Source organism: Alosa alosa, chromosome 14 (genome assembly GCF_017589495.1).
Source record: "Alosa alosa isolate M-15738 ecotype Scorff River chromosome 14, AALO_Geno_1.1, whole genome shotgun sequence".
Taxonomy (NCBI): domain Eukaryota; kingdom Metazoa; phylum Chordata; class Actinopteri; order Clupeiformes; family Clupeidae; genus Alosa; species Alosa alosa.
The window spans coordinates 17411242-17424174 of NC_063202.1; the positions used below are offsets into that span (position 1 = coordinate 17411242).

Consider the following 12933-nt stretch of genomic DNA (forward strand, 5'->3'; position numbering starts at 1 on the left):
TTTGAAAATTTCTGCATCTTTTCAGGTACCGCAATTGCATTGTAATCACGGCATCACTGAATATGAAACTTCTGCTGCATCAACAGAACTCCTTCATGAGAGGATACAGGTCTTAATGCATCGTCACTTTGCAACCTGTGAACACAAGTGTGCATTGCAACCCTTTGCCTGGGCACGGTGTACTGTTGGCACCGGGTCTTGTTATATACGGTCCCCCTGGTTCCACCTTCTTCTCCATAGCGATCTTCAACATCTGACCCCCTGTCCAGCCCCCTTTGCTCCTCCTCTTCTTCCTCTTTCTCTGCCACGCCATTTGTCACTTTCAACATTCAATATGTTGTCTATGTCCTTTTTGCAGTTAAATAGGTTTATGAGATTTGCATTTTGCTTTTATTTGCATTTTACACAACATCAACTTTTTCTGATTGGGGTTGTATTAGTTTTCTTGCCAAAGATTCTAGCATCACCGTGTTATCTTTGGTACTAATCCTCAATGTATCTTGCACGTCTTTGTCAGGAACTGAAATAAGTAACAGTCTCCTGTTTTTTTTTTTAAGTCTTGCTAGTAGGCTATAGCCGGAATTCGCAAAACCGGGATAAGGGCTTATTGGAGACTCTGAAATTGGGATATGTTTACATGCGCGAACGAAAAATCTAAAATTTTAGAATATTTAGATATTAAACAGGATACTCAATGTCCATGTACACGCAGTAACTGATGAAATCTGAGAACCACAAGTGTTCCGTTCAACAATGTCAGACAGATCAAAATAATCACTATAAAAGGACCATATAGGGTAAGAAAAAAAAAACTAGATTTGAAAAAGTCAACATTGAGAGCCATATGAAGTAAATGAAAAGAATTGAAAAGTTAAAACATTACAAAAAAGCAGCCTGGACACATCGCTGGGCAACCCTGTGAAATTTCACAGTTAATTTCTCAGAAATACTTTATTTCTCAGCATAACATCAGAGAGACAGAAATTCCTGTCCTTCATACAGAGGCGTTTGCACTTTGATAGTCATGACAACACATAAATGTGAAACTTCTGCTGCATCCACAGAACCCTTCATGAGAGGATACTAGTCATAACGCATCGTCACTTTGCAACCTGTGAACACTAGTGTGCACTGGGGCAAAAGCTTGGCCAGGGCACGGCGTATTGTTGGCACCGGGTCTGTCTCGTCATACGGCCCCCCTGGTTCCGCCACATGCTCGTGTCCTTCACCTTCTTCCCCTTCTCCGCCGTCGCGACCTTCGACATCTGGCTCCCTGTCCGGCCCCCTGTCCTCCTCCTCTTCCTCGCCCTCCGCTGCCCCACCTCCCCACTCGCCAGCCTCCCTGTCTGGCTGCCGCTGGTGCACCTGGAAGTCCACCTCGCAGAACTCCAGCCGCTTGAGGCCGCGTAGGATGCGGCAGCCGCGGAGCACCTGCATCTCACTGAGCGGACAGCCGCGCAGCCGCAGCCAATGCAGGTCGCGCAGGCGCCTTAGGCACAGGAGCCCCGGCCCCACCTCCCGACCCCCTAGACTGACCTCCTCCAGTCCGGGCCAGCCCACGCCGAGGCCCAGGGAGGCCATCTGCATCTGGGAGCCAGGCCGGCCGAAGTTGCCCATCTCGAGGCGCCGCAGACGGGAGAGGCCGCCGGTGGGGGTCTTGAGGACGAATTCTTTGGGCGCGCAGTTACGCACACCCGCTGCCGTGACGCGGATGACATCACGCAGCTCCAGTCGAGTCAGCTTCTCCCAGGAGCTCAGGCTCTGCAGGTGCTGGTCTGTGAAGGACGGCACGTTGTCCAGGACCAGTGTCTCAATGGCGATGCCTGACGCGGCAGAGCCTTGCCCTTTGCTCAGCTTGCCCTCATCTCCCTCAGCCGTTTTAACGCTGGCCGACGCTGCAGTCTCCCCCTCATCCCCCTCTGGGGGAGGCTGGGTGAAAAACCCAGGGGGCAGCTCGCATCCATGCAGCTCAAGCACCTGTATTGTCCGAGGCAGAAGGGAGCAGCTCCGTAAGCCCCTGAGGTCTGCGTGGAACAAGGACAGTCTGCGCAGACGAGGACACTTAGAGGCCAGAGCCTGTAGCCAGGACTCTGACAATAACTTCCCAGCCCTGGCAGACAGCAGCAGGCCTCGCAGACGCAAGCAACGTAGGCCACAGCCCAGATATTGGCGCAGCAGAACCCACAGCAAGTGCAACGTGATCTTGGAAACATGAGGAAGGGGAAAGATAAATGGAAAAGGTGGGACAACATGGGTTACTGTGACAACATGAATAGCCACATCTTTGTTGAAAGACCAAACATTTTGAATATATGAAATCCAGAAATGTCACTGCCCAGATAGCAAAATCAGATTTACAGATTCGGACTGCCAGTGACATGCCACTTCTTGTCCGCTGTTGGACCACCATCACCTAATTTAACTTATTGTGAATATTAAAAAGAAGAAAGAAAACAGGAAATATTTTTAAAATGCAAGAATAAGTAAAACTGAATAAATATATTTAAAAAGAAGTGTCTACCCTTGGTGGTCCACCAGCCTCTTGCTATCTGGGTGGATGAGGTGAGGGCTAACTGATGCAACTCAAGAGAGACAACTGGTGTTAGCATACCCCTTTCCATGTGGTGAGATCAACAGCACGCCATAGTCTTTGGTCTTTCACTAAACGTCTCCATCTCTTACACACCCTAAGTACATCAACATAAACAGAACTTTCAGTGGGTTATTAACAATAAAACATTTCAGCTGGGATCAAACAGGAAGCAGTACAATGGCATGAAAGAACAAAGCATGTGAAGTAGGCTACATAAGGAGACAGAACCGAGTGAGCATGACATTTTAAAACACGAAGTTGTGTTCCTTAAACAAAAATCTTTTGTGAAAACACAAAAAGGTAGAAAGCCGCCGAGCTCACATCATGCACGAATAGCCTACATATTCTAACAATTTCATCGTGAAATATCGCTAGGCTAAGCACAAAGAGAAACCTTTGAAGAAAACACATGGTGGTTAACAGTTCTGCTACCCATGAATTACCTGCCAGCGCGCACGAGCTCCCTAATGTTTAAATAAGATAAAATGTCAATTAAAATATTTTCAGGGAAGTAGTCCAATGTACAAGTTTTAATGTCAGCCATTTTGTAAACAATATGGCGAAGGAACCACTGTTGACTTGTCGGCAATGATCACACGGTCATTATATGCAGACGGACCAATTTTATATACGTGATTTTAGCCAAATAAAGTGCCTTAGATATCAGCCTTCTTTCAGCTACTGTAGTATTCTGTACTATGCTCTATATTAACATAAAAATTAACTTCTATGTTCATTCGGTTGTTTTTAGCTAAGCTGTAACAACAGTGTTGCAGAACTACTACTAAAGCGGTGTGGCCAGCAGATGGCACAATTTACCGTACCTTATTCTTTCGGCTTCACAAAACCATGCGCGCTTGCGCAGGTGTCAGTCAGACAAGATGGCGACAAGCAATGGTGGTGGAATGGAAGTGGACGGGGCAGGTAAGTGTATTTACATTTAAGAGCGAAATAGTGTCTTCCTCGAGAATATCAGACAGTCAGTCATTCTGCATTGCCTAACGGAATAACGACTTCGAGGCACTTGCACAGTTGTTTCATGAACGTTGTTCAATGCAATGGCTAGCTACCTAAGTTAGCTTAGCTGTTTAACTTACCCGATTGAATGGCAAATGGTTACTGTTAGCTTTATATTGCCATAGCATTTTTTAATGTAATTTATTTCTGCCACTAGATAACTACCGGTGCGTCCCTGTTTAGGTTACAACATGATTGAAATCGTTGGTTGGGCCTATTTGTCCAACTGCCCCATAGATCAGCAAAATCATCAATGACAACAAGCTAGCCACAGTCACACTGTCAACATAAACTCAGATCCATAGATTTGTATGCAAAGTTGTGCTTGTACCACCTCACGACGTTGTATAGAAGAGTCAGTGTTAGGAATGCTGCGCTACTTCTTTATAGTGCACTTCAGCGGAAAACGGGATAAACTTGTTGCGTCTTTAGGATGGGTTCACTATGTAAATGTATGGTAAATGACATCTCACTCACTTCATAATGACACAGCAAGCCCCAGCGTCATGGCCTCCGGAGTGACCGGGAGTGTGTCTGTTGCCCTGCACCCGCTGGTCATCCTCAACATCTCTGATCATTGGATACGCATTCGCTCCCAGGAGGGACGCCCAATGCAGGGTAAGTGGAGAATGGCCTAGGCACTCGCACGTCATGGTCAGTTCATCTTTCTGTGCCAAGTATGATGGAAAGTTTATGATTATTGTCTATTATGTCTACAGAATCTCATACAGTTTAACAAATGGTTCTGAGTGGAATGTGCGAAAACTTGCTCACCAGATAGTCTTTTTATTGATTTGATTTCAGACTAACATTAGTATATAAATTTTAGGTGTGAAGCCTGTTACAAGAACAGTAATGTGATGATTAGTGGTGTATATTCTTTTTCAGTGATCGGTGCCCTAATTGGAAAGCAAGAGGGTAGAAACATTGAGGTGATGAACTCCTTTGAGCTTCTGTCCCATACGGTGGATGACAGAGTACACATTGACAAAGAGTACTACTATACAAAAGAAGAACAATGTGAGTATGTGTACCTGTGTGTGTGTTTTGTATTTCTGTTTACGAATATGTGCACTATATGCATTATGTAACAGGTATGTGGGGATTTAACCCTACCCATATTAAGGTTGAATACATTTTATCTTGAGATTCAAATTAGAAGTAATGTAAACATGTCCATCATTCTGTCACTATTCTAAGACTGTTTGTCCCACACCACCTTTGTCCCTCTAGTTAAACAAGTTTTTAAGGAGATGGAGTTCTTGGGCTGGTACACAACAGGCGGGCCCCCTGACCAATCAGACATCCACATTCATAAGCAGGTGAGTGGATTAGATACAAGACAAGGGATTTTTTCTTTTGGTGCTTTGATGTGTGCAGATGCACAGAACTACACAGAGCAGTTAAGTCTGTTGTTGTAGAAATGTCACTTATATATTATATAAATAATACAATGCATATACTTTAGTTATCATGTTAGAGCAACATAATAGTTAAAGACAAATAACATCACTCAGGATTGGATAAAAGAAAATTAAATGTCTCAAGATGAGTTACAGAGGGCATCAACTTCAGCCACACACCCACAAGTGCCTTGAGTTTTCAGCAAACACTGGCAAACAGTTTGAGGAGGTAGTTTTCTGCAGACATGTAAGAAGTTGGATGAAGAGTTACCATGGAAGATGGAATGTTTACAGAAAATCTTTCAAATGTATCTGTTCATACAAACACGTTCCGCCGCAAATGTTCACCTCTGTTCAAGGAATTTGAACGCACCTCTGGGCTCATTTAATGTCCCTTTTTTTTTTTAAAGTATATTTTTTTTTACCTTTTTATGCCTTTAATGACAGGCCAGTGGAGAATGACATGAAGCGAGGGAGAGAGAGTCGGGGTGGGATCCATAAAGGACCACGGGGCGGGAATCGAACCCGGGTCGCCGGCGTACGGTGCAGGAGCCCCAGCCAGTTGCGCCACAGCCGGGGCTCATTTAATGTCTCTTTATTCTTTCCTCTGTCTCATGTGCAGGTGTGCGAGATCATTGAGAGTCCCCTCTTCCTCAAACTTAACCCCATGACAAAGCATACTGATGTGAGTAGCATTAGGGAGGATAGTATCTAAATGATAAATGAATACATGAATTGTTAGTTTGTGCGTAGTATGATAACAGTAATTTAACACTAATAATCTGTGTTAGTGAATTGGGACGTGTGGTGATGTGAAAAAGTCTGCTTCATTTTCTCAGTTTCTCTTTTCTTTTTTTGTCTTTTTCACCCCAAAGCTCCCTGTCAGTGTGTACGAATCTGTCATTGATATCATCAATGGAGAGGTAATTTACATCTTATGAGTACTTCATACAAAGATGTTAACATAGCCATTTATCACTTGTATTTGGGTTTTTTAGTCCAATCAGCATATGAAGATTAAAATATCCTCCAGAGCTTCATATCATGCACTAAGAATTTCTGATACTACCGGTAATTAGTAATAATAATAATAAATGTTATTTATAAAGTGCCTTTCAAGTCACCCAAGTTCGCTTCACAAATGAAATGTGTGTGCATTAAGTATCCCCCTCCCTCTGTATGCTCTGGGTCCTAGGCCACCATGCTGTTTGCGGAGCTCGGCTACACTCTGGCCACAGAGGAGGCAGAGCGGATAGGAGTGGACCACGTGGCACGCATGACTGCTACCGGAACGGGGGAGAACTCCACAGGTAACTACGCCCACAACTGATAAACAAACAAACAACTAAGTGTAATGAAACACTGAAGGAAGTGTTATTGTTAGTCTGAAAGTATTATGTGGTTGTTGATGAGTATTGTAAAGATATTTTTAAGCCTAGTCCATAGTCGTAATTGCATATATATTGCAATAGAACTACTCTGAGTAACATCATTTTGGTCCCCAAAGAAAGCTTACACTCACTACCATAGAAAAATAGACCCTGGGGGGGCCCTGGGTTTTAAGATAATGATTTTGGATCATGTGCCTGACCACACCTACTGGTTTTTTTAAATGACGCTCCTATGGGTGCAGTTCTGAATTGAACTGGAGTGCATGGCGAAAAATTTATCATTGCCTTGGGTGTAAGAGTGGAACAAGACTTGCGTTGAGCTTGGCGCCACGTTGCACCGGGTTTAAGTTTGGGCCCCCTATGTTATTTTTAGACCGGAGTTTTTCTTTAGGACTCTGCATTTTACCTATAATTGAAATAATGGCCCTTGGTCTGTTTTTTAGTGGCAGAGCACCTCATTGCCCAACACAGTGCAATCAAAATGCTCCACAGCCGGGTGAAGGTGATCCTAGAGTACGTCAAAGCAGTGGAAGCAGGTAGGCAGAATGGAGTATCTCCTCTCCTAACTCCTCTAACAACCCCACACACCTAACTTGCTCCTACCATATGCACTGGTACTTTCTATTGGTGCAGTTTTATGTGCAAATACAACCTTTTATTTTCCACTCACTGGTTGAGGGGAAATATGAAATGACAATTAGGAAACTTTCTGATCTTCGTGTATCTGACATAATCTATTGCTACACTATAGATAGAGGTGCAGTGTTCTAATTTACAAAAGAAGAAGGACTAAATCATTATATTTTTGCTCTGTTTGCCATTGATTAACATAGAGATTGTGGTAATAAACTGCATTTTCTCCTCTCTGCGGTGTGACCCTGCCCAGGTGAGGTGCCCTTTAACCATGAAATTCTGCGTGAGGCCAATGCTCTGTGCCACCGACTGCCTGTGCTCAGCACACTCAAGTTCAAGACTGACTTCTATGATGTGAGTTGCTGCCCCACCAAATGTCTCTTCTCAAACTCAACTCAGCATTTGCCATGTACACAGGGAAATGGAATTTCAGTTGAAGGAAAATTCCGGTTTTTAGCACTTTAAGAGAACTTTAACCGAGTGGTTAGTGGAGTTCGTTGACTATTAAAAGCAAATATATCGGCGCAATGTATGATTTCCAGCCGTCTTATTTGCTAGGCCTATTGTGGAACTATTTATTCAGACACCTCACAACCGTGTATAAACTTCCACTCAATATTTGAACCTGAAGCACAGACGGTGGCGCAGTAATATCAACGTGCAATGAGTCTTCCAACAGAAATCAATGGGATTTTACAAAATGCCAAATAAAACACGACAGAAACTGTATTTCGCTACGCTACTTGTTTTGGAACATCAACGAACACCACTAACCACTCGGTGAGTTGCACAGTTTTGAAAACGAATGTTAAGGGTTGTTTTAGGACATGTTTGAGTAGCCTACTACAGTATGCCTGTTGGCAGCCACCCTGAGCAGTCAAAGGCGATTCAAAACGAGTCAGAAAAGTCGAGACAGGACCAATCGTCAAAATTTCGGTGTCCACCACTCTAGTTCATCCAAAACCAGAAACCAGGGAAATGTATACATTTAAACGATATGTATCTAATTAAGACTAAGCACCACCCTATACACTCACTACACAATGATTATTTCCTGGTGCCTTCCTACTCTTGGTCTGGCTTCCTGTTCCTCTCTGTGTAGTGTTCCCAGGGCTAAACGTGAAGAATGCATTGTATATAGTGAATGTATGTGGTTAAACAAGACTTCTTTTCCTGGACACAGGTTTTATTTCACTTCGCCAGTGGATAAGCGTCTCTTTCTGTCTCTTTGTATATCCCTCTGAATCACTTTACCTTGTTCTATTCCAGCAATGCAATGATGTAGGTCTGATGGCCTACCTGGGCACCATCACAAAGACCTGCAACAGCATGAACCAGTTCATCAATAAATTCAACGTCCTCTATGACCGCCAAGGCATCGGTCGAAGAATGAGGGGCCTGTTCTTTTGAAGGAGGAACAAAAAAACTATTACATACCCCAAGGATGGGAGGCCTTTGACTATAGGAGAGAGAGGATTCAGAAGAGGCAGCATGCACTGCGGATCCTCATTTGCTCGCTGGTGTTCCTTCACTAACAGTTATTTAACAAAAAACAAAAAATCCGTGATTTAGTTGTCACAGTTATGGGGTGATGTAAAGCAGCCAAGCACAGCTAAAGACTGGATGAGTAGCTGTACCAAATACAACATAGGCAGGTCAATTGTAAACGTAATTGCACACAGACACACTCATCTTTTTTATGTGTTCGAGTGTGCATAATGTTGGCATCTGGTACACTTGAACTTACACAAACTTCCATTGTATCCTTTTGCTTCTTTCTTTTGTTGTTGCTGAAATTATTCTGTTTGTTCTTGAGAGAAAAATAAACGTCTACTGATTTTGTTTATGTGTTCTGATGTGAAATGTTTCTGGAGTTATTGAATAGTAAATAACAATTATAAGAAAGTGTTTATTCCAATAAACAGTCTACAGGCTCTTTTGGTAACCTTATGTAAGAATAGGTGCTCATTTTGGATGGGTCAGTGAAGTGTGTTGATATACACAGGCTATGCATAACTTGTGTATTCATAGCCATAACCTAAATTCTATATGTTTAGAATTTCCATCTTTCTTTACATCACTGGTATGACACTACTCTTCATATAGCACAGGAACTAACAACAGGCAGACCCTCTCTTGGGGGAACAGGAGGAACAAAACCCGTAATCATGAGAGCGTTCTTGTAAACCTCACCTGCTGCTATGTCAGCGGCTCTGCAGTCTACAGGCCCGTAGGTGAGAATGTGTTTGCAGTTACTGTTTCCTTTGAAGTCATTTAAGGGCTGTTGTAAGGTAAAGTGCCCTGTGTTCTTTGCAAGGCAGGGGGTAACGAATTACGAGCCACTGCTGGAAAATAGGAGATGGGTAGCCTTATTAACGCGGTACGAGTCAGCTTTTAGTTGGGCATTAAATGCAAAGGTGGCAGAAATTGACCCAAATCCCCTCCTAGGCTTTAGTTATTGCTCTGTTTTTAATAAGCGTCTCGCTTTTTATTTTTGTGCGGCTGTAGCTTGAAAACCTTTAAGACTTTAATATGACCTTACTGCTCCTAAATCACCATCTCGGGTTTAGAGCTTCCCGTTATAAACATTACAGTGGCAACAGTATATTTCATGGGGAAGTCAAAACGTATGGCTGTTGCTCAATTAAAAACATCAATGTTATAGAGTTGTCATATGTTGTAGTCACACAGTTATAAAGTTGTCATATTGTAGTCAGACACTGAAAGAGAGGAAATAAGTTGAATGTTTATTTCTGTTTCCTCAGAATACCTGTCAGAAAATCAGTGGTGGTTGACTAAGACGTAATGCAATTACAGTTGTAGGAGCTCTGGAAAGTTGGCCTAACAACGCCTAACAATTGTGCATAGTAATGTGGGCCCACAATGACTTTAAAATCTCAAAAGAACTTAGTTAATACCTTCATCTGAACTCACTGTGATCTGCATACAGTGTCCTCTTTAGACACTGGCGTTAAAGCTCTTACAGGCTTTCAGTACCATGTGGTCGTCTTCGTCCGCTTCTTCTTGCGGTTCAGTGGTGGCAGGCTCTACTCATTGTCTGGGTCTGGGCCTGGGTAGGAGTGAAGGTACGGGTCATACAGCTCGTGCTGGTAGGGGTAGGGGTAGGGATAATGGTATGGGTACGGGTGTTTTTTGGCCACTGGTGCTGGCGGTGGTGGCTCCTCTACCTCAGGCTCTTCCTCTTCCTCCTCGGGGGGTGGTGGGGGTGGAGGGGGCATAGCCTTGCCTTTGATTGGGCGCGGTGGGTGGTCAATCAAACAGTCGGGATCCCAGTAGGGGTCACAGTCGTACTCCATGCCCTTGTAGCGAATTGGCACGGGCGGAGGGAGGGGCTCCGACTTTTTGGGAGAAGGAGGAGGAGGAGGCAGGGGTGGCAAGGTGGGAGGTGGTACTTTGTGGAGTTTGCAGGATGGGTGGTAACGAGGGTCACAAAGCACTGGAACGGCCCCGGTGGGCAGGTAGACAATGTGGGGCTTGCACAGAGGGTCCTTGGCGTTGCACAGGTAGATCACATCAGCATCATGTGAGATGGGAGGTGGGGGAGGGTGCCCCTTCTGTGGGGCTGGAGGAGGGGGACCCTTCATGGGTGGTGGAGGTGGGCCCTTCTGGGGTGGGGGTACTAGGCACTTCTTGTCCTTCGATGGATCACACCTCAGGGTGGGCATCCCCAGCTTGTTCTGGTAATAGGAGGCATTGGGGCCGTACACATGCTCCAGGTGGCGCATCTGCTGGTACAGCATCCTGAGCCTATCAATCTCATAGAGCTGCAGTTTCAGAGGGAGGCAATGAAAGAGACCGAGAACAGGGAGGGGATGAAACAGAAAGAAGAGGCTCAAAGAATGAAGGAAGAGAGAAAGAGAGAGAGTTGAGACAATGACAGATGAGAGAATGAAAAAGAAGTCCTTTATTGACAATTACTTCACTAATCTGTGGAAGCATTATTAAAGACAATACAACCTTACGCTTTCTGTGCCACATCACACGCTAATGCAGAATTCTTGCTTTCATAACCATAGGCTAACTACAGTCCACTTACTCAACCCAGTCCCTCAGACCCAAGCCCTGCCTCTCACCCCCTCTGTGTGTCCGATGCTTGTGTAGTAGCGGTAGTAGGACTGGAAGTCTGGAGAGGCTCGGTACCAGCGTTGGTCCACGTTCCTCTTGGGTCGGGAGTGGTGGAGGAAGTCATTGGCCTTCTCCGAGTCAATACTCAATGCACTAGCAGGCAGGGTCTCTGGTATACGGAACAGTGGGAGATACATGTACATGCACACATTTTAAAAAGGTACGGTTGGGAAAACCCCTGAGTTTAATCATGGAAGTGAGATTTTTTGCCCAAATCTTTTGCCATGGAGTTTTGTCATGTCAGTTCATGACATTAAGGCAAAGAGGCTCTGTCCCACTGGATAATTAGATTTCAGATTCAGATTTGTTTTGTTCAGCCAACAGTCAAGAGGAAACAGTTTTAGGCTAATGGCATGTTGTTGTTTCGATACCACACCCAGTCCATGAAAACTCTTCATGAAATAATTCCGAGACAGATGGAAAAAAGATTTATGATCAATATTTAATCATACCACCTGTTTTTTTTTTTTTATCTGAACAACTGAGGACATTAAACAATCCCTCCCAAATTTTGTTTTCCCACATCATATTACTTGGAGACAAAAAAACAATCAAAAAACAATGACAAATTACCTTCTGGTTGAATAACGTTCAACAAAGACTTGGCATCAATCCACCCTGTAGTAAGAAGTATTACAATATTACAGTGATGTCTAAATATAGAACTTTGAATAGTTTGCAAAATGTACACTATATTCTCCAGAAATGTATTGTAAGAAACTGTTAGGATTTTGCCAACCTGGCAGTGCTGTGAGACAGCATGCTACCCCCACTAGCCACAGTAGGGACATCTTTGTACCACCTGCAAGTGGGAGGTAGTTATAGCAGGTTTGAACCACTCTCAGAACGCTGCCAATGTCACTATAAAAAAGCAAGGTCTGGCTACATTTATCACCATTATAACAATAAAAAACTAAACCTCAATCTAACAATTTATCGCATGTGATTAAACAACATGTAATGAAAATGTTTACAGCAACAGGTGAATAATCCTAAACAAACGGCAAGAAATTCAAAAGCGTATCATTACGCCGTAACTTTGATGTCTTTTAAACTATTGTTCAAAATATGAAGCATTACTATTCACTGCTCTACAGAATAAACCAGTCAACAACTCACCTGTGTGTATGATGCGAGGCCCCTTTGCCTTGAGCTGCAAACTCTGCACTCTTATACGTGCAGTATAATGTAAATTATTCTAACAAGCGGAGACATGGAAGGCGTTTGTCCAATAGGCTGCAGGTAATCCCCAGCCCTGCCTTCAGTCCCCTCCTTCTCGTCATAAAGAACCCGTACAGATGCCTCTGGTACCAATTAGGCCTACCAGTCTACGTGGAGCAGATACAGCCTAATGGCAAGCATACCAAAATGGACAGAAGTAGTAAAATATAATTAATATAATAGGCTACCTGCACACGCGTCAGATCAACTGACGCCTTGTCTTCCTGGCAACTATTGATGTAGATATGTCTGCTATTTTCTACAGATCATTACTACATGTGTTATAAGAAGTGCTTGTTACAATACGTTGCCAAAGTGGCCTCTCTTTAGGGAAGGACAAAACGTGGCTATGGGGTGACCTTTGGGACTCTTAACATTAACCAACTTATTGAGATTCCACTCAAGGCAAGTGCACGAGGGAAATGAAAGAGTAGGTTATGTATGGACAACATAAGTATGTGATATATTGTTACATTGGCTGTTAGACTGTACTTCATTATGTAGATACAGTACACTGGAAAAAGGACCC

General features: G+C 43.7%; 3 protein-coding genes across 3 annotated transcripts; 1 reads left to right on the forward strand and 2 right to left on the reverse strand.

The window, feature by feature from the left end:
• Positions 1 to 907: 907 nt before the first annotated feature.
• LOC125307472 (F-box/LRR-repeat protein 12-like) lies at positions 908 to 3195 on the reverse strand. The gene is made up of 3 exons (XM_048263477.1): positions 3037 to 3195; positions 2612 to 2687; positions 908 to 2202 (listed from the first exon to the last, which is right to left on the reverse strand). Exons 1-3 carry the CDS (start codon positions 3135 to 3137, stop codon positions 1084 to 1086), a joined length of 1296 nt encoding a protein of 431 aa, XP_048119434.1. The 5' UTR covers positions 3138 to 3195; the 3' UTR covers positions 908 to 1083.
• A 215-nt stretch (positions 3196 to 3410) lies between these two features.
• cops6 (COP9 signalosome subunit 6) lies at positions 3411 to 8879 on the forward strand. The gene is made up of 10 exons (XM_048263478.1): positions 3411 to 3517; positions 4103 to 4228; positions 4499 to 4630; positions 4844 to 4932; positions 5636 to 5698; positions 5889 to 5936; positions 6209 to 6323; positions 6848 to 6940; positions 7291 to 7391; positions 8307 to 8879. Exons 1-10 carry the CDS (start codon positions 3475 to 3477, stop codon positions 8445 to 8447), a joined length of 951 nt encoding a protein of 316 aa, XP_048119435.1. The 5' UTR covers positions 3411 to 3474; the 3' UTR covers positions 8448 to 8879.
• Positions 8880 to 9763: 884 nt separating this feature from the next.
• On the reverse strand, positions 9764 to 12330 carry LOC125307369 (extensin-like). Its single transcript, XM_048263308.1, has 5 exons — positions 12303 to 12330; positions 11923 to 11985; positions 11757 to 11801; positions 11132 to 11292; positions 9764 to 10822 (listed from the first exon to the last, which is right to left on the reverse strand). The coding sequence occupies exons 2-5, from the start codon at positions 11972 to 11974 to the stop codon at positions 10085 to 10087; spliced, it is 996 nt and encodes a 331-aa protein (XP_048119265.1). The 5' UTR covers positions 11975 to 11985; positions 12303 to 12330; the 3' UTR covers positions 9764 to 10084.
• Between the last annotated feature and the right edge of the window lie 603 nt (positions 12331 to 12933).